Below are 21,227 nucleotides of genomic sequence, written 5' to 3'. Positions count from 1 at the left end.
TTACCACTCCTCAAGGTAACCGCCTTGCAATGCTCCTTGCCATCTTTCCTTGGATTTTCTGTATCACTAGGCAAGGTGCCTTGTGGTCTATTCCGTAGTTCATTAGCAAGCTGTCCCAATTGAGTTTCTAGATTCCTCAAGGATGCCGCTTGAATCTGAATGACAACATCGTTCTTGGCCATATATTCCTTGAATGAGACACTTGTGGAGGAGGTGGTTGAGCTCTTTGTTGTTGTTGAGAAAACCTCGATGGATATGTAGGTTTGTTTTGCATTGGTGCTCCGCTTGAACTAGCTCCTTGACCCCCCTCGCCCCCATGAGAAGTTTGGATGCTGCCTCCACCCTGGATTGTAAGAGTTCGAATATGGGTTATTTCGGTTGGCATTTTGATTCCCCACATAACAAACTGAAGCGGGATTCGAAGGACAACTTTCAAATGCATGCCCATCTCCACAATAAACACAAGATACATCGGAAACTTGTCCCATAGCAGCTGTTTGTACCATTCCCCCCAAACTCATGTTCTTGAGAAGGTTAGTCATTGAAGAAACTTGAGCGGTCAAAGCTGTCAATGCATCAACTTCAAGTATACCAGCCACTTTTCAACTTGTTGAGGCTCTAACATTGGACCATTGATAATTGTTGCTATCTATCCTCTCCAAAATCTCATAGGCTTCATTATAGGACTTAGAGAGAATAGCCCCATTGGCTGAAGCATCTAACACCATACGAGTGGAAGAATTGAGCCCATTGTAGAAAGTTTCCATTTGTATACAATGCGGGATCCCATGGTGTGGGCACTTTCTCAATAACTCCTTGAATCTTTCCCAAGCTTCACAGAATGATTCATCTTCCAGCTGTTGAAATGACATGATTTCATTGCGAAACTTGTCATTTTTGGTAGGGGGAAAGTACTTCATCAAGAATTTTTCAGCCAACTCATTCCATGTAGTCACCGAGTCGGGAGGAAGGGTGTTGAGCCAAGCTCTAACTCGATCCCTCAAAGAAAAAGGGAAAAATTTCAACCTTAGGGCCTCATCAGTCATTCCTTATAGCTTGAAAGAATCGCTCACCTCCAAAAATGAACGAAGATGAAGGTAAGGATCCTCAGTAAGCAGCCCACTAAATTGACCCACTGTTTGCAACATTTGGAACATCACGGGCTTTAACTCAAATTGGGGTGCATGAATTTCAGGCCTAACAATGCCCGGATTAAGCTCATTAAACATGGGGGTAGCATACTCCCTTATGGATCTATCTCTATCATCAGCCATAGCAATTGTGTTAGTGACATTATTAGCACCCTCAACTCCTTCAACCTCTTCAGCCATATTAAGTCGATTTTGAGCCCGTTGTTCCCTTAGTCTTCTTCTAATTGTTCTTTCAATTTCAGGGTCAATAGGAGCTAGTTCAATGTCTTCTTGCTCGTTCATATAGTAAATCACCTGAGAAAACACAAGAGCAAACAAACAAAGTCAGCTCAACAAAGAAAAAAATAAATTACAAGTAATTAATTTTACAAGAATTTCTAATTTCAATCCCCAGCAACGGCGCCAAAAACTTGTTGCGATCAATTTAATATTTGATTTAAATACGCAAGTGCACGTAATCACACATGTAATATAATGATAAGTAAATCGTTTCCACAAGGATTGCAAATTAGAAAAAATAATCAAAACAATTACTAAACAATTTTAGAAAATTAAAAATCAAGTGGGTTGTTTATAGGCTAAGAAAAATATTAAAATAAAATGGAAATACTGAAATTAAAAACTGAACTGAACAAGAAAATTGAGAGAAATATATGGATTGCAAAATGGACTTGAATTATTGAATTCCCCTATATTATTCATCCTGAACAACTTGCGGAAAGATTGCTGCAGCAATATTCTAGCAAAACTCCCAGGTTAACAAGAATTCATTTAAACACTCATAAAACTTTCCCAAATTTTATGACATTAATTCTTCTACCTAATTAAACATATTCCTATGCAAAATCAGATTTAAGAATGCAAATCAAAGTTTAATTTTCAAAAGTTACACAAGGCAAATAACATATCCCTATGTTACTTACTAACATAACCAAACCTAGATTATGACTTGTGTCATCCAAGTTTTTCCCATTACATTTAATCTTTCCAGCATTAAACATAATTAAATAACTTGCCATTGCTGGCCAAACAACAACAAGAAATTAATATAAGCACACTTAAATGAACAAAGGAGATTTTACTAGAATAAAGTGCAAGAAATTTATAGACTATAACATAGGGTTCATCAACAATTCAAGCCACCTAAAAATTAGTTCATGGCTGAGTTCATAGACATTAATTCACAATCAAAACAGCCCATAATATTCACATTTAGAATCCAACTTAGAAATTAATAAAATAAAGTTTAGGAAAAGAAGAAAGAACAAATCCAAAATGATGCTTGAGCTTTCTTTGTTTGTCCTCCTTCTTCCTTGTTGATATTCTCAGTTTTTCTCCTCTATTTTTTTCTGTTTTTCTTTTCCAAAAATGGCAGTTTCCTTCTTCATACGGCTGGAACCCTCTTTTTGTGTATGTTAGGTTTTTTTTCTTCTCCTTCCAAAAGTACCATATTGCCCATTTTTCTCCAAAAACATGAAGTCCTCCTTTCTTCTGATTTTTGTCCTTTTCTCCAATATGCTGACTAGTTCTTTCAGCCCTTGCCACCTCAGCCAAAATGTCAGCTCACCCATTGACTGCCACATGTACCATGTGCCCCAAAATCTGCCTGATCAAAATGCTTCAGGTTTGCTGTAGCAAACCTGAATATTCAGCCATCAACAACATAATTTCATCAAAATAGATTCATATGCTAGCTCATTCCTTTGTGCAAATATTTATCCATGAAATCATTATCTTTAACCCAATAGCTATTAAAACTAAAAAAAATAATTAAACTTAATTAAGATAATGAAAACATCAAGGTTAGCTACAAAAGCTAAAATTAAACTAACATCACACATGATTTTTTTCACAATTATAAATTCAAAAGCACATGAAATAACTATTTATTCAAGAGTTATCAACTGCTTCATCTAACAAGAAAGAAAAGGGTGAGGACACATCACTTAGAAAAAATGAAAAGGAAAAATCTTGATAACTCGAGCTCGCAAGCTCGAGATAACAAGATAGAGTAAATCGAGCCCAAAGACTCAAAATAGTGAGACTACTCGAATGCCATGACTGATCCACTATAAGCTCGGGGCACCGAGAATGGGTCCATGCGTGAGCGTGATGATTACATCCAATTTGGGATATCCTGAATTTCTAGAAAGATATGGACAGTTTCCCAAAAAGGGGATTTTATCGGATTATGTGCATTAAAACCCTAATTCAAAACCATATTCCTTACACTACACAAAGCCTATATCCTATTACCCAATGACTTAAAAAAGAAGCCATTTTTACCAGTTCCCTACCAATTTTTTGCCCAAGCAGATCTCTACCTATTAAGATTACGTACCCTATGGAATAAAAAAACTTCTATATACAACATAAAATTTCAATCAAGAAAGTTTTTTCATGCATGGAAACAGAAAGAACCGTATATATATAAAGGCAAGGTTCAAGGACTTACACAAAGTCAGCCTTGGGAATGAAGAGACCGTAGATTGAAAGATCAAAAGTAGAAATGAGGCGATGGAACCAAACGAACCACAGTTGCTTTGCTTTTTTAGCTTGGAGAACATGCAAGGGCTTGAGAAACTCTAGTTTGTGTTTTTTCTCTTCTAAAAATTGAAAGGCAGAAGTAAAAAGGAAGAAGGTGAATAAGGGGTATAAATAGGCGAAAATGTGGAATTCGAAGGGGAATCTGAGCCCTTGATTCGGGTTAAAATGTGATCCAACGGGCCATGTCTAATCTCGAGAACTAGCGGCAAAAAGAGGAGTAGGAAATGACATACGCAGAAAGAGAGCACTCGAGTACTCTTAGCGTCCATCCGTGTGTTGACATGTGCTCATACTCGAGTGTGGTAGGTGGGCACGTTTTTCGAAAGTAAAGTTCAAAAGTTTCCTTCTCATAGGATTCGAACCAACACTTTTGAGGGGGCAAAATGTTACACCCAAATTTTGAGAATAAATGAACAACCTCGAAATGTAGGTTTGTAAAGTGGGAGCTCATATTTTATATGTATTAAAGTCGTGGTGCGCAATGGCCACGAGTCTCGACATGAGATGGCACAAGAAGTCATTCGTGGGACTTGTTAGCATGCAAGTATTGGAGGGTGCACTATGCTTGAGTAGGACAGAGGTCCAGTGTGTGCTACTAGTCTAGCAACTAGTCTCGAGGGCCTGCCAACATGCGTGAAGGCATGGTGCCTTGAGGATTGGACCATGGATGTATGGAAGTCCTTGGTCTATGACGTGAGCTAATCAGATAGTATCGAATGGGGCATGATGAGAGGTGTTGGCATGTCAGCTTGGTGTTGGCTCTTGGCCACACATGCTACCTTAGCTTGTGAATGTTTGGGTGAGCATCGGTGTCGGGATTTGCCTTGCCATAGTGAGAACCTATGGACTGTGTGAGTGTCTTGGCTAGATAGCCTTGATGCACGGTTGCACTCATAGATGCTTGAGAGCATAACTCGGCAAGAGTTGTTCGAGAGACTGAAGTGTGCAGAAGCATACGGTCGCGCGAAAAAATGTGCCCGTTGTTATTTGAATGGTTGGAAGGATGACCTTGGCTCAGAAGAGGCAAGGTGTCGCACGGGCATTTTTGCTGTCAAAATGTCAGCCCATGACAGTTTGTATCAGAGCCAGGTTCATCTCAAGTGAGGGATGAACCTGGTTGGGCCATCCTAAAGGGGATGTAGGTGTGCAGAAGGACCAGAAAGGTCTGGATGCTTGGACAGATGTCGTTGATTCTGTTAGTCACCTAGAAATGATCAGTAGGCTGAGATGGGATGAGACTTGGTTGCTCTTCTTTGTGGGAATACTGGACACATCCTAGAGAGGGGAAAAGTTATGGTTGCTTCGAATCAGAAAGCTCAAAGGTGCTAGAAAGACAACATTCGCAAACAATTGTGGAGAGGTGCTGCATTAGAGTTGGAACTCATTGACATGAGACAACGTTTGATTGAGTGGTTAAGGATGTATGCTTGGTTCACTAGTTCAGGTTCACTTGAGTGACAGTGTAAGTCGCACAGAGCACTGTTGTTGAAAATGGAACTTGTACGCAAGAGTGTGGAAGCATAATAGTGGCCATTAGACGCTTGTTAGTCAAGACAATGGTCGAGAGTGGACAGCTTTGGGGAACTAGATAAAGATGAACATGAAATGCTTCAGTTTCTACTTGTGTGCCAAATGGCATCACATGGAGACCAAGGTGGCAGTAGCCGCGGTTGTCATAGGGCAGTCGTACTTGAAGGTGTTTGCATGTTATCTTGTTTCGCCTAAGAAGGGAGGCACCGAGAAAATTAAGTGGGACGAGACAATTAAGTGGGACGTGTTGGCTCACAGAGATTTTAGCTTGTGTGAGAAACACTAAGGCATTGTAGGAGATGCATAGTTGTGGAATATATGCATAAATGGCCAGCAGGGCCGAGTAGACCGCGCACAATGGTCAAAATAGTACTAGAGTTCTTGAGTGCTGGAGGACTGCGTCAAGGAAACTTAGTACTACAAGAAGGCTTGGGGAGGCCAAGATGGTGCTTAAGTTTAAATGTGGGCTGAAGGGCTTTGCTATTGGGACTTAGTGACCAGAGAAGCTGTGCGGAGGGGCGATATACTAGTATAGAGCAGATGGATAGCTATGTAGACAGTGCACGCATATGGGAATCGACAAGGGTGCTACATGAAGTAGTTGACTCGAGAGTCACATCCTACAAGGTGCACTTCTAGATTTGTTGTGTGCATGAAGAGTTGGGGTGGTCAGACGTTTTTGCGTGTGGGCAAGTTTTTGTGGACGCTAACAGTTGAAGTGGGGGAGAGACCTTCATGGTTCAAACATCCAAATAGCATACCAATGTTCCATTAAAAAAGCATCGAGATGAGTTATCATGGAGATCGTTAGTTTTTTAGAATGTAAAGTCAATGAGACTCAGAGAGAAAGACAGATCAAGTTACCTAGGGTGAAAGTCGTCAGGACTCAGGTACTAAGGTAACATCAGTGCAACATTTGCCTAAGGTGAAAGTCAGCAGGACTCAGGTACTAAGGCAATGTAGAGATGTCGAGAAGCGAAGAGTTAGAATGGCAGAGACATTAGTTCAGCATCATCTTCAAAAGTGATAAATGGAATGAGAGATCGCACGAGAGAAAATGGTTAGCTTGCGAGCTATACCTTGAGAGGTACACCTCAAGAAGAGAAGTTATTCCCAAGTTAAAGTGGGGGAGCCCACTAATTCATATGTTTGAATGGTCAGGGTACTTGTTCAGTTTGGTGTGTGAATCTAGGGGAAACACAACAATAGATGGGTTGTACAGTGCGAAGACATTCATGACTAAGATAAACAGTATGCATGGGCGTAGGCTGAGACCAAGATTGGGCAGGTTTTGCAGCATGTTATGGGACATGCTTATTGTTTTATGGGGACACGTGTTTATGGGAACACAAGCCAAATGATTCAAAGAACATATGCTGAAGGGAGATAGTGGATTGGGACAACTTCAGACCTCAAGGGTGAGGTAGAGTGCAGTCAAGTTTTTCAAGATTCAACAGGCCGTCTAGAGTTAGGCAAGGCTGATTTAAGGGCAGAACTTGAGGCACGATGCTGAGAGTCAGCATGAGCACGAGCCAGAAGGCAGTACAGTGATTTTGAATGATGTAAAATCATTGACCACATTGTAGAAGCTCAGAGGAAACGGTTGGTTTGCGAACCTCACCCTGAGGGGTGCACCTTAATTTCGTCCTTGTTAATAGAAGTAGGCATTGGAAAATTGGAGGGAAAGCAACAATCAGATGATGTGTTGGCTTTGGGGTCAGTGTTGCAAGGGCTGCTTGGTTGACTGGTGGGACGTGGTGATGGACTCGGAGGAGTTCATGTGTGCAAGGAATATTCGAGTGCAGAGGCACTACTTCATGGGAGAATTCTGAATAGCGACGGGGGCATAGGGTCTTTGATCGGGTCCAAGGGTGGACGTGGGAGATCATCACCAAATCAGTGATTCTACAGTTGTAGAGGGACTAATGCATACTCAAGATTCGGAAGAAGCATGGAGTGGGCTTAAGAGTCAAGGCAGGAAGAAGATTGGCCAGCGGTCTGTCGATGAGGGCATCGACAATTGAAGTGGGGGAGAGGGTAACATGCCGGCCTTGAGGGCATGTTACAGCTAGGATGACGCTCGGTCAGATGCGCACGCGAGGGTGCAGGCTGGTGAGCATGCTGATGCCTAGTTTGTATGGCAGTGACATTTTCATAAATATCTTCAATATTGCCCGGAAATGGACGGGGCTTGGTAGGTTCCATAGTGAAGGGTCAATGAAAGTAGTGGTACGATCGGATTTTGGAGATTCAGAGAATTGGCGAGCTGGAAGCCAAAAATGTCTCCCAAGCAAAAATCATATATGTTCCTGGTAGAAGGCTAAAAGCTCAATGCTCTTTGTAGGGGGAGCACCTGGTGTCAACTCTCCACCACCCCCTGGCGCAGGTGCGTCAAGTGAGCTACTACTAGTTGGGATGGCTAGTAGGGCGGGCATATGAGGACCACGAGGGGACACATATGTCTCCATGAGTAGGAGTACTCATGGACATTACCAGGCCGCCCCGGTAGTGCATCGAAGTGTGCTGCCAGAGGTTTAGGGGTACGGTTCCCTTGGCTTGCCGGGATGCCGCTTGCATGGAACATGGCCCAAACCTTCGAGAGACGTCGTGGTGCGCAATGGCCACAAGTCTCTCGCATGAGATGGCACAAGAAGTCATTCGTGGGACTTGTTAGCATGCAAGTATTGGAGGGTGCACTATGCTTGAGTAGGACAGAGGTCCAGTGTGTGCTACTAGTCTAGCAGCTAGTCTTGAGGGCCTGCCAACATGCGTGAAGGCATGGCGCCTTGAGGATTGGACCATGGATGTATGGAAGTCCTTGGTCTGTGACGTGAGCTAATCAGATAATATCGAATGGGGCATGATGAGAGGTGTTGGCACGTCAGCTTGGTGTTGGCTCTTGGCCACACATGCTACCTTGGCTTGCAAATGTCTGGGTGAGCATTGGTGTCGGGATTTGCCTTGCCATATTGAGAACATATGGACAGTGTGAGTGCCTTGGCTAGATAGCCTTGATGCACGGTTGCACTCATAGATGCTTGAGAGCATGACTCAGCGAGAGTTGTTCGAGGGACGAAAGTATGCAGAAGCATACGATCGCGCAAAAAATGTGTCCATTGTTATTCGAATGGTTGGAAGGGGCTCAAAAAAGTCAAGGTGCCATATGGGCATTTTCGCTGTCAAAATGTCAGCCAGTGACACCTAGGCCCCCTAAATAAAAAGGCTCAATTTTTTTAAAATTTATTTTTTCTATACAAAATGCCCCATAATTTTACAAAAATACAATTTTATATACAAATACCATAAAAATACCAAAAAATTTCTTGGGCCTCAATGCTCACGGGCCCGCGGCCCCCACCAATTTTGTTGGTTTGACTCTCAAAACCAGCATCAACATTAAGTTTGTATAACAGTGGAGGAGGTGCTTGCCATTAGGTTTGTCACCGCTGGTCGATTGGCAGCTTGCAAGGGTTGCAGTAGCAACAAGTTGTTTCCTGCTTAGCATTAAAAAATTGATGCAGATATGAGCATGCGAAATCCACAATTATAGCAGGAGGAGGAGGTGGTTTAGAGGGAAGACCGTCAAGAATATTATTCCGTTTGTCCAAGTGAAATTATGATGATTTCCAAACAGCCTTAGCTCTCTTACGTTCAAATAAAGTTGAAAAATTAATAGTGTTTTAGACGTTGAGAAATAGTGATTAATCTATTATATATATTTATAGTAGTATAAAAGAAGAGGTTAACCAAGATCAACAAATTCCAAGAAGAAAGATAAATAACAACAAAATAAACCATCCGACTACAAACAAACACACACAGATTGCACCATACAATTGGCGTTCATGATTTTAGCACTTGTTGCTTGATCATAAAGAACCAAAATCTGTAAATAAACCCCAACTGAATCCAAATCTAAGTCAGTTATTAAACTTTATTATCTTCTTTTTTAGGAGAAAAAACAATAAATTTAGCAATTAAACATTGAGGAGAAATTCTTGGTCTTTCTCCAACTTCTCCATAGCGCCAGCCTCCAAGCTGATCTCAACGTCAATGCTCCGGCCACCGCTCTTCCCCTGGTACAGATAAACCATGCCGTCAAACCTGTTGTTTCCACCGCTCCTCACACCCACCGGCTTCCCCCACCCGAAATCCACCTCGTAGACCTTGAACCTCGGCGAGCTTCCCACCGCCACACAGTTCACTCCCGCGTCCTTGTACTGGAATATCTTCGGCGCTTGCTCCCACTCGCTGTTCCGATCATTGATCGCCTTCGCGTCGTGCGCCTCAATCGCCTTCTGGACGGTCGAAGCTCCAAACTGCACCGGATTCGCCAGGAGAAGCCCCGCCGCCGTGACGGTAAACACCGCCTGAATCAGGTTCCCGAAGTAGCTATCGGGCATGGGCGGGTCGACCCGTTTTCGGCAGTCGGCGAATACGGTGTACACCGTGTAGTCCTCGGGTTTCAGCTCACGTGCTTGGGTCACGTGCCTCCAAATATGGGCGGAGAGCGATTGGAAAGTGGTGAACGGTTTGGAGCCGTCCGATGGAGGGTTGTTTGAGTTGACCGTTGATTTGATCTTGTCGATGGCAGCCTCAGAGAACTTGAATACTCTCTCTCTTAGTTGTGGCCCAGGGTTGGCATCACCGTTGGATGATGCCTTCGTGTCTTTGGCATCACCGTTGGATGAAGCATGTGAGTCCGGGGGTAGGGAGAGGTCGAGCTTCACGCGCGTGTTTCGGGCTTTGGTGCGTTCTAGGAACGGTGGGACCGATATGGTGACGGACCCACTGCAGATCTCGGCCCATGAGCTCATGAAATGCCACGTGGAGGTTCCATCTAGGATCGCGTGGTTGAAAGCACACCCGATCGCAATCCCGTCCTTTAATTTGGTTACCTGTGTCGATGATCATCATAATAGTTTAATGGTTATACATACAAATAAACCAACTTGATTAAAAGCAGCCCTATAAGTATTTTTTCCAGTTCTATTATTTCTAAGTTTCGTACTGTTAATTAATATTACCTATACATATATAGATAATTAATGGGTTGGGTATATAAACTAAGTGGATTTGATTTGTAAGTGAGTAAGCAAACATAACAATCAAGCTAGGATAAATTGTAAATCTATAAAAATATAATTTGTTTACACATAAATTACATACACAATCATTTGGTAGTTTTTTCAACCATATATAGATATTTTAACGTGGAATCATTTATAATTTCTTGAGTGTAACTAACACAATCATTAGCTAACATTATAAGTAATATAAAATACATTACACCTAACAAAACTGAACAATATTTAGCCAGCAAATTTTTTAAATAATAATAATGATAGAAGTAACAAGAAGGGAGTTTGATAAACTTATTTATATTTTTTCCATTATAATTCTTTTATATATATATATATAATATCTTTATTTAAAGTTATTAAATTTGTTTAATCCTCATCAAATATTTTCCTTTATAGTTACAAAAATAAAGCGGCTTAAAAGAGAAGAAGGAAATAGCCAAAGAAGTTGATAAAGCTTTTGATGAAATAGATTGAAATTCATAATTTTCATACCTACACTCGTTAATTACGATAAAAAACGTGGCTCATAAATAAAGATGTAAGACAGTTGAAGTAGGATCATAAATAAAGGGTTTCACACATTGTCATGTAATTTCTAAATACCCTTTATATTATAATTTCTTTGTAATTTTTTAAAATAATGAATGATATGTGTATTTTATAAATGATTTAAAATGGCATTAAAATATAAAAAAATTGAATAATATATTCAAGTCATACGTGAATAAAGGGGAGTGTGAAAGAGAAAGTAATAGAGAGTTTTTTTAAAGCATTCTCATCAGTAACTTTAAAATAAAAAATTATCTAAAATAATAAAGAAATATGTTAAAATAGGTCTCCATTAGATATTTTATATCTCATCTTCATTTTATAAATTTTCTATTCTTTCTCTACATTTGTAGAAAGAATAGAGTTTCTTTAAATAATATTTTATTGTTTTTACTTTAGTTTTTTTCTATCAAAATAGGTTTAATTAATATTTAGTATTTTTTATATAAGTAGTATTTAAAAAATATAATATTTAAATAATGTAGAAAAAAAATATAAATTAATTGATGTATGAAGTGGTAAAATTTTGATATAAAATAAAAAGAAAAAAAAAGTAAAATTTTAGTGATCTATTTGAGAAATGGTAAATGTAAGTGCTCTTAACAGATTTGAAACGGACTGATCCAAATAAAAAAATGCCCCTGTGCCACAATCAATATTTTCTTATCAATCCACCGCAAGGTGGTAGTTGTACAAAGCTGCCACTACCATTCACTGCATTACACCTTAGGACTACATTAAAGCAATTTATTTTATTTTATTACTTTTATAAAATTTAGTAAAATTATTTAAATAGATCTAGTGCTCTAAGATCGGGAATCACGTTGAACCAAACTTATTGCACCACTAAATTTAATGTAGTATCATTACTACATTTTATGCAATTTAAACACTCAATTATGTAACACATCCAGTGCAATCATACCCCAAATTGGACCATTTTGGGAACCCTTTTCAATAAAAAGTAAAATCTATATACCTGAATTGCCAATAAAGGCCTGTGACTGCCCTCCAAGTTAAGGACACCATTGTAGGGAATCAAACCCTTCAAGCTAGATGTACCTTCCTCCACTAAGAGATCATCAATACTAATCTCATCAGCCAAAGCCTCAACGACCTCAACTCCTTCCATTTCATCGTCGTATTCCACTCTAAACACTCCTTCCTCGTCTTTCCCAAGCTTCCCAGCCAGTTGGTAGAAATCCACCAAAACGACACTGAGTCCATCTTTAAGCTTCTCAACAGTACCCTCGAAGTTGTCGTTTCCCTTGTAAAACATCAACTTTTGGTTGTAGTAGAAAGCCAAATAAGGGAGATCGAAGGTCACTAGTTGACATTCTTTTCTTCCTATGTCCTTCTTGGGCTTGACGTGGGCTTTTCCGATCACTTTCACATTCGGAATCTCCATTGTTAAAACAAAGTAGTGATTATGAACCCCAATATCAAAACAAAAAAGTTTAAAGGGGCCTTATTTTTATTTGTTGGTTGAGAAAAATGTAAAGAGGTTAGAAGTTACTTATAGTAGGCACAAGATATAAAAGGTTAATATAGTGTAGTTGGCTAGCATTGATGAGTTTCTTGAGGTGCAGTTGTGGTCATTAAATGTTTCTTCTCTTTAATTTAATTGTGAGTTTTTTTTTTAACTAGTACTTCACTTTTGTAACAATGAGTTGCTCATCTAAATTTACTGCTAGTCACTCTAAGAAGTTAAAAATAATTCATTTGATCATGGAAACATTATGGTCGTAGTCGTAGGTTGGATAATTGGTACATTGGACCCCCTAGTGGTAGTATATGTTAGTACTGTTGGACTGTTCGGTCAGATAGAGGTGTGTTGATTTATTTACTTATTTTCTTGAGAGAGATGTTGATTTTTACTTTTGACGACTGTCAAAACAGCTATGTTGTTTTTTTTTTAATGTAATCTCCTCTTTAATTCTAGATATTAATTTTGTCATTGTTATTATTGTCAATTATTATAAAAAGCATATAGTATCAGAGTTACATTTAGTGATATCTTAATGGTGGGAAGATCCAACTGTATTCATACTTATCTAAGTAGCGGTACTGCTAGTATATGAATAAAGATTTTATACATTGACAAAGATATGAGTATTTTTCAAAGCCAAAAAAATGTTAGTGACATTCCTAAGTGTAGTCTATATATAAATATAGATGTATATTGAAAAGACACCCAATTTAATGTTTTGTTGACTATTGTAAACAAATTGGGCATAATTTTTCTTTTCATTTCCTTTCTTTTCTGTTTATTTGAAAGGGGACACTGAACAACTTTCTCCGATGAAATTTTGAGGATTTGTTTCGGGTCTAAAAATTAAACTTGGGAGAAGGCATATCTATGAGAGAGTTTCTTTTCTTGAATTTTGTTGTTGGGATTGTTGAGATTTTAATGGTTGTCATTTAATTCTCTTTCATATTAGCTAGTTTGGGAGTATCAGGGTCACTTTACTTTTCATAGGTGGGAAGGCCACCGCCATGTGACTCCTCAAGCCACTCATAAATTTTGGAGTATTCCTATAAAATATTTTAGGGTGCTCAATAGTATAGTATGTGTAATGTCGCAATTGGTGTAATTTAATTATATATTTTTTAATTACAGTCTTTATTTTTTATATTTTGTAACACTTAAGTTTAAAAAATTAATTTTATATCAATTAAGTCCCCGACATTTTCAAATTGTACCATTTAAGTTTATAAATGCTAGTTTTATTTACTTTTTATTTCAAAATACATATAAAAAAAATGAATCAATCTTTAAAAAAAAAAGAATTGTACCACTTAATTTTTGACAATATGAAACATTACATTGATTTTTTTTTTTATTTTCATGACAATTCAAAAAATATTTAATAGTTTTACAAATTAAATTAATTTTTATTAAAAAAATTATTACCTATATTTTTTTAAATATTAATAACTGAACTATTACGAGATTATCAATATTTATTATGTACATATTTATTTTTATTTTGCAATTCTTTTTTGTAATACAACTTATAACAAATCATATATATATATGCACATAAATAACTTATGTACACTATTAAGTTTTAAAAAAGTATGAAATAAACAAGCATAAACATAATAAAAATTGATAATATCAAGAAAATCGAGATAATATATGTTGTCTGTATTTTCTCACAACCGACACTTGGCAGTCCCCGGTGGCTGGCTATGATGTATGCGGACATCCTCGGGGTATGTTACTTCTCGAGGCCTGTAGTCGGAGAAAAGGTCCTCTTAGGTTAGGATGTGTACGAGGAGGACAGTAGGTGCCTTGGTGAGTTACTCGCTGAGTTTCGGTCTCAGAGATGGAGTTTCTCCAGCTCGGACAGTTAAGGCCAGGAGTGTTGTGTCTCAATCGCCTCCCAGGCCCGAGGTTCCAGTTGTCGGACCTAGGAAGTGGAGCAACGTGTTAAGGGGTGTAGGTTCTTAGAGTCAGAAGATTGTCTGACAACCTTTGTGGGTGATCCGTCAATAGTGTTGTCAAGGTACGACTCGACAATTCGCATGCCCACTACGCCGCCTGACACGGAAATACGTACAACATGCCCTGACAGTCCCAGGGTCATGTTCCCCGTAAAGTGGTTACCTTTCTGCAGTGGGCCCCACAAGTCTAGCTTGGGCCACAGCCTCTATTCATTGCAGCCCAATGCATTGAAATGTATTAATCCCCCAATTATGGGAAAATGCGCATTAATTGTTTATGATTAACATTAATGACCCCAACCACTATAAATAGGGCTGGGAGTCTCATTGTAAAGGGTTCGATTTTTTGTTAAGAGAGGTACTTATACTCAGAGCAATCTAAACGCTGCATGAGAAGATACTGTAGAAGATTGCAACCACAAGCTTGCAATCTCCCTAATACTAAAGACTCATGGACTAGGGTTCTTTTATAACCTGAACCACGTAAAAACCTATGTTCATATAGCTATTTCTTTAACCTCTTTTTTAAACGTTGATAGCGAAAAAGGCAGTTAACATCTTGGTGCTTTCATTGAGAGCTTGAAGAAAGCATTTGAAACACCCACGATCATGGTGACTACACGAAGAAACGTTACATATGAAGTGCCCCTCCTACTGGAGTTGAAGGGGGAGAGCCCAGTAGGAAACCACCTCAGGACGTACCTGAGATGGCGGAGGACTACGATGAGTATGCTGAGTTTGACGGCGAGGATAATGACGTCGACCAGGAGTATTATAAGGATGAATATCCTCAGCCCATGGAGGCAGAAGAGACGCCATAAGTGGTAGTGCTCTGTGAGCAGGTGGCTGGCCAACAATAGAAGCTTAACGCTCAAGAGGGTAACATCGCTGCTCTTCAGGAGATGGTACTTGCCATGAAGACCACTCTTGCAGCCCAAGGGTTGCGAGTGGACCCCCACGGAAACGCACCAACTGCGCACCCAACAGGTGTGCCACTTGTGCACCTTGTTGGAGTGCCGCCTATCGACACAGTTGAGGTGCCTCTCGAACACCCGGCTGTCGAGGCGTAGGATTCGCCAGCTTGGGTGCCCAACGGGCACCCAGCAAGAGTTGGAGCCTCAGCGCCACCGCAGGACCATGGTAAAGGGAATGCCAATGATGACCCGACTTCAAAGCATAAGAGGGCCCGTCAAGTGCCCGAGGGCCACCCGACACCACATAAAACTGATAAAGGTAAAGAGGCAAGGGCCTGAGGACATCGCCATGCAGACAGCGCCCGTGGAGCTTAGGGCCCTCCGCCCCAACGCGCTTATACGGACCAAACGAGGCCTGGATCTAGTATCCCTTGAGGACTTAACCAGCCCCACAGAAATAATCGCCCGAGGAATGCCCCATAGAATTAGAAACGGGGCATCAACATTTCGGTAAACAAAAAGGAGTCTGATGGGGAAACAAAGGTGGCCCGCTCGAAAGATAACAGTGTGTTCCGAGGACAAGCCGACCTACGAGACACCCTCAATGCTCGGAGGTGTAATAAGGCTGGAGTACGTGAGCCTGCTGGTAGAGGTCTGTCAAATCTCCGAGACAATCTCAACGCTCAGAGATGGGATTGCCTAGCGCAGAGCTTCAACAGGGATCACGACCCTCTCCGAGCTGTATTAGAAATTCAAAAGAGAATAATGCTTCGAATGGCCAGGAAACAAGGCCACGGGTCTGACTCAGAAGATGAGGAGGTGGAGCCATGTGCTCCTCACCTCTTTGATCCCCCACTACCTCTGAGATTCAAGATGTCATCCATACCAGCTTATGATGGTGGTTGGGATCCCACAGACCATTTGTCCAAATTTTACAGGCTAATGTCGGTGCATCGTGTCTCCGACGATGCAAAATGTCATGTGCTCCCCCTCACCCTGATAGGACCAGCAGATGAATGGTTTAAGAAGCTCCGGCCTAGGTCCATTCAGACGTGGCAACAATTGTCATCCGCCTTCCGAAGACAGTTCATAGGGGTCCAAAAGGTGAGCTTTGAGGTCAATGCCTTGGCCAATATCAAGCAAGGGCCATTCGAGACCCTCAAGGCCTACATCAACGCTTCAAAGAAGAAGAAGCAAGGACTAAGAGCATCGATGATGGCCAGCAACTGATGGCGTTGCAGGCTGGCATCCGTGCGAGATCCCCACTCTGGGATGACCTCCAGCGAAGGGGATGTCGACGTCTCGACAACTTTATTCGTCGGGCTGAAGAATACATCAACTGGGAAGATGCCCAGATCGAGGCGCTCGGAGCGTCCACCCTTTTCCCTACCTCGGGCCAAGCTCCTGGTCCCATGGCCTCGGGAAGCCAATACTCCCCCTATGCTCACCTTCAGCAGGGGTCATTGAGAGCCCAACTTGGCTAGAGCACCGCCCCTTCCAGTTATAACACAATGTCTGCTCCTGGATTTGGTATGTCTCTGGCAGGGTTCGGGGAAGCGCCCACCAGATACAACGCTTTTCAGCCTGCATTTAGTGCTGGAGTTGTTGCCCCATCCCAGCCGATTGAATCCAGTCGAGCTCCCAATGGCACAAGGCACAAAGGTAAAGGCAAGGGTCGCAAACCCAGGGGAAGCGGGATCGTACAGCCCGAGAAAGGAGTCACATCAGGCGAGAAGTATGTCTTGCAGTATTCCGAATATATTGACTTGGTGGACTCCCGAGAGAACATCTTCGTGGCCATGATACAACATGTGCACTACAGGAAGCTGCAACCCATTCGGAGAGACAGGGATAGATGGGACCCTGGTAAATTTTGTCGTTTCCACAATGACATAGGGCATCACACTAACGAGTGTCTCCAGCTCAAGGACGAGATTGAGAATCTGATCAAGGTGGGACACCTCCATCAGTATGCTAAGGGTGGGCTGCGTCCAACATAGCCACTCGTGGCCAGATCCACGGTCCCACCTACCGCGCATTAGGTCCTGACCGCGACTCCTGTAGGTCCCCTGCATCCAGCAGCCGAAGGACCTCCTCCCGTAAATGGGCGGGTCGGAACCATATAAGGAGGGCCTTACCTAGGGGGCCCCTCACAAGGCTCGCAAAATAGATATGCATGAGCTTTGAACCACGACGATGAGGTAATGGCTTTAACCCAATTACCTGCCCAAATGCCGCGAATGACTAACCAAGTCATAACGTTATCCAAAGACGATGCTCGGAGAGTGCAGTTCCCGCATAATGATCTGTTGGTGATGAAAGTCAAATCTCTAACAAGATGGTGGCTCGGATTCTGGTAGACAACGGGAGTTTGGTGAATATCTTGTTTAAATCATCCTTCGAGAAGATAGGACTGACTAAAATAGACCTGTCCCCGTGCACCTCGACACTTTATGGGTTCTCGGGAGAGGCCCTCATCTCGATGGGGCAGATAAAGCTCCCAGTAACGCTCAGTGAGGTACCTCGCTAGGCCTTTAAGTACTACACATTCATGGTGGTGGATTTTCTCTCGACATACATTGCCATTTTGGGACGACCAACACTAGTGGAGTTTGGAGCAATCACTTCCATCCGCCATCTGTGCATGAAATTCCCCATGGATGCGGGAATCAGCACAATCCGCAGTGACCAAAAGGAAGTGAGACAGTGCTATAATGTCTCCCTTAAGGCTCCCGTAATGATGGTAAGGGAAGAAGTTCTCGAGAGCTTCAAGACCCCAGAGGAACAACCTATGCTGGACTTGGGGCCTGACGAGTTAGACCCAAGGGTTCAAGAGGAGAGGTCCATCGAACCCATAGAGGAAATAAAGGAGGTGGTTCTAGATACCTCCACCCTTGATAGGAAGGTAAAAGTCGGGGGAGACTTGAAAACGGAGGTCCGAGAAGTGTTAGTGGTCTTCCTCTGGGAGAACCAAGATGTGTTCGCATGGTCACATTCTGGGATGGCTGGTATTGATCCAAATGTCATATGCCATGCCTTGAATGCCGACCCTAGTTTTTCTCCCGTCCAACAGAAGCAACGGATGTTCGATCAAACCCGAAAAGAAGCCCTTAAGACCGAGGTAGACAAGCCCTCTCCAATGGCTTTATCCGAGAAGCCCAGTACCCCAGGTGGCTACCCAATCCTGTCCTTGTGCAAAATATGAATGGCACTTGGAGAACATGCATAGACTTTTCAGACCTTAACAAGGTCTGTCCAAAGGATTCTTTTCCACTCCCCAGGATAGATCAGATGGTCGATGCCACCTCCGGTTACAAGTTGCTGTCATTTATGGATGCATACTCGGGATATAACCAAATATCCATGCATGTCGTTGATCAAGAGCACACTAGCTTTCGAACCAACAAGGGTTTATATTGTTACATCGTGATTCCTTTTAGGTTGAAGAACGCTGGTGCCACTTACCATAGGCTGGTCAATAGAATGTTCAAGAACCAGTTGGGGCAGAACATGGAGGTCTATGTGGATGATATGTTGGTTAAGTCCCAGACAGCTCCAGATCATGTAAGCGACCTGGCTGAGGTCTTCGCGGTGCTCCGTCCGTTTGGGATGAATTTCAGGATGAAGCTCAACCCCGACAAATTTTTGGGCTTCATCGTAAGCGATATGGGGAATGAGGCGAACCCCAAAAAAATCAAGGCTTTAATCAAAATGCCTTCTCCAAGGAAGCATAAAGATGTTCAGAGCCTGACAGGGAGGATTGCAGCCATAAGTTTTTTTGTCTCCGAGGCAACGGATAAGTGCGTCCCTTTCTTCAATATTCTCCGAGGGAGTCAGAGATTTGCATGGATAGAAGAGTGCAAATGGGTGTTCCAACAGCTCAAGGCACACATGGAAAACCCTCCGATACTGTCCAAGCCAGTGGATGGAGAACCCCTCCTACTCTGCATGGTTAGGCCGGCGGACGCCGTTAGTGTCACGCTAGTTAGGGAGGAAAGCCGTGTTTAGCACCCTGTCTATTACGTCAGCAAGAGGCTCCTCTATAATGCCCTACTTCCTTAGAGTCGTTACTAAGTGAGTTTTAAACGTGAAATTAACTCGCTAATCAAGGTTTTAGGTTAAAAGTGTCGCTAAACTGTAATAAAAGTCATATAATTTGAAAATGTATTCATTCATTGAAATTATAAAGCGTTATACATTTGAGATCCCAAAATTACTGTTTAGAAATATTTACAACTCAAAAATATGATTAAAGTCGACTAAACGAAAAAACCCTGATTATTACATAACAACTCCCAAAGTACACCTGGCCGTGGCCGTGGCAGCTAGGCAGGCCAAACATGTACACGTCGCTTCACGCTCTCCGTACTCATGGTTGGTCAACCTTTCCATTGCCCTTACCTGCACCATAGAGCACCCATGAGCCGAAGCCCAGCAAGAAAACTCAACACAAGCAATAAACATATGCATATCCATCAATCAGTATATAACAAAGCCGCCAACAGGCTAAACATATAGCGGCCATGCCGTCCCAGGCGCATTACCAAGCCCTGGGTTCGCGGTCTATACTGTGAGGACGACTCATGCATCTGAGAAGGGTCTCGCTCTAACGGCTTGCACTCCGTGTGCTTAACGCCGCTCCTGGTCCCTTGACGTACTCGGCCTTGCACTTCACATGCTTAACGCCGTTCCCGGCCCCTTGCCGTACTCGGCTTCCTTCCGTTCTCGGCCTTTGCCATTTCCGGCCTTCGCCATTCATTTGTAAATAAGCATACATAGCATAATATCAATAAATACTTAAACATATACCAGACATAAACAATAGGGCTACGCCCTGCAATTCAATCACATAGTTCGTGCCCTGCAATACAAACTATAGGGCCACGCTCTGCTCTACGGGTACAATAGTTTTCTTACCTGTGTCCCAAGCTTATTGAGCACCAAAATCCCAAGCACAGTCCTCTAACCCGAGCCTTGCTGAAAACCTAGTCACAATACACACAAGTAACACTCTCGTTACTAACCAATTGATAATTGTACCCCAGAACCAATCTCGTGCTCTCGGGACCTTCCGTTTCCCCACGCAAGGTGGCAAAAGCGTCCCCCGAGCCCCCTGAGCCAAAACCCTAAAAACACAAAGGCCCACATCCTGAAAATGGCCTAGCGCCGCGACACAGCCCTATAGGGGTCACACGCCCAGCAGGGCTCCCCTGTCCTGATTTAACCCAGTGTCGTCGCACGGAAGAATAGGGTCGCGGCGCTTATACACGAACCCCAAAAATTGGGTTTTTCCCAACATTTTTCCCGAGCCAAATCTCATCCAAATCACTACCAAAGTATGCCCAAGTCCCAATTTGACCTAAAACTTCAAATAAATAGCATATCAACTTAGAAATACCAGCCACAAACTCAAACACTCAATCAAACTCAAAAATCACCTAGTGGTTTAAAACTCCACAAAACTTAAACCACACTCCACAAAACTTAAACCACACCAGAATATTTACTTCATAAATTAATGGAATTCTTACCTCAAGTAGGCATTCGACATGAGATGCTTTCAAATCCAATTCCAAGCTCAAATCAACAAATTCCTAAGCTTAAGCTTCACAAAAACTTCATCCCAAAGTCCATCAAGAAAACATAAATTCAGCTCACCAAAACAACTCTTCCAACAGAAATCAACAAAAAATTGACTAGAAAACTTACCCTTGATCTTAACTAAGCTTCTGAACACTTGAATTTCTGGCCTAAGATCCTTCAAAATCAAGCCCTATGGTGAGAGAGAGAGAACTGAATGGAAGAGAGAGAGCTGAGAGAAATTTCTGTTCCTTTTCCTTTCTCTGCTTTTGTCTAAGTGCCTCTAGAACCCCCAACTCCCACTAAGTATATCCACTTGCCAAAATGACTGAATTGCCCCCTTAAGTTAACCTAAGTCCTCAAATATCACCTAGGGTAGTTTAATCATTTGACATATCCCACTAAATCCTCGAGTACACCTA

General features: G+C 41.9%; 1 protein-coding gene and 1 non-coding gene across 2 annotated transcripts; one reads left to right on the top strand and one right to left on the bottom strand.

Annotated features, from left to right (window-relative positions):
• Window positions 1-783: 783 nt before the first annotated feature.
• Window positions 784-890, top strand: LOC133781158 (small nucleolar RNA R71). The gene has a single exon (XR_009869952.1). It is a non-coding gene; the product is annotated as a small nucleolar RNA R71 (small nucleolar RNA).
• An 8,080-nt stretch (window positions 891-8,970) lies between these two features.
• Window positions 8,971-12,369, bottom strand: LOC133834692 (BAHD acyltransferase DCR). The gene is made up of 2 exons (XM_062264373.1): window positions 11,841-12,369; window positions 8,971-10,126 (listed from the first exon to the last, which is right to left on the bottom strand). Exons 1-2 carry the CDS (start codon window positions 12,267-12,269, stop codon window positions 9,206-9,208), a joined length of 1,350 nt encoding a protein of 449 aa, XP_062120357.1. The 5' UTR covers window positions 12,270-12,369; the 3' UTR covers window positions 8,971-9,205.
• Window positions 12,370-21,227: the final 8,858 nt, after the last annotated feature.

Source organism: Humulus lupulus, chromosome 5 (assembly GCF_963169125.1).
Source record: "Humulus lupulus chromosome 5, drHumLupu1.1, whole genome shotgun sequence".
In the NCBI taxonomy this organism is placed as follows: Eukaryota; Viridiplantae; Streptophyta; class Magnoliopsida; order Rosales; family Cannabaceae; genus Humulus; species Humulus lupulus.
The sequence above is the reverse complement of the archived record's forward strand: the minus strand, read 5'-3'. Positions and strand labels throughout refer to the sequence as shown.

What these genes read in the sequence shown, in the direction of transcription:
- LOC133834692 (XM_062264373.1), bottom strand. Translation starts at nt 12,269, where the DNA reads ATGGAGATTCCGAATGTGAAAGTGATCGGAAAAGCCCACGTCAAGCCC. An exon ending in GGCCTTTATTGGCAATTCAG is followed by an intron (nt 10,127 to 11,840) that starts GTATATAGATTT and finishes TCATCGACACAG; the next exon opens with GTAACCAAATTAAAGGACGG.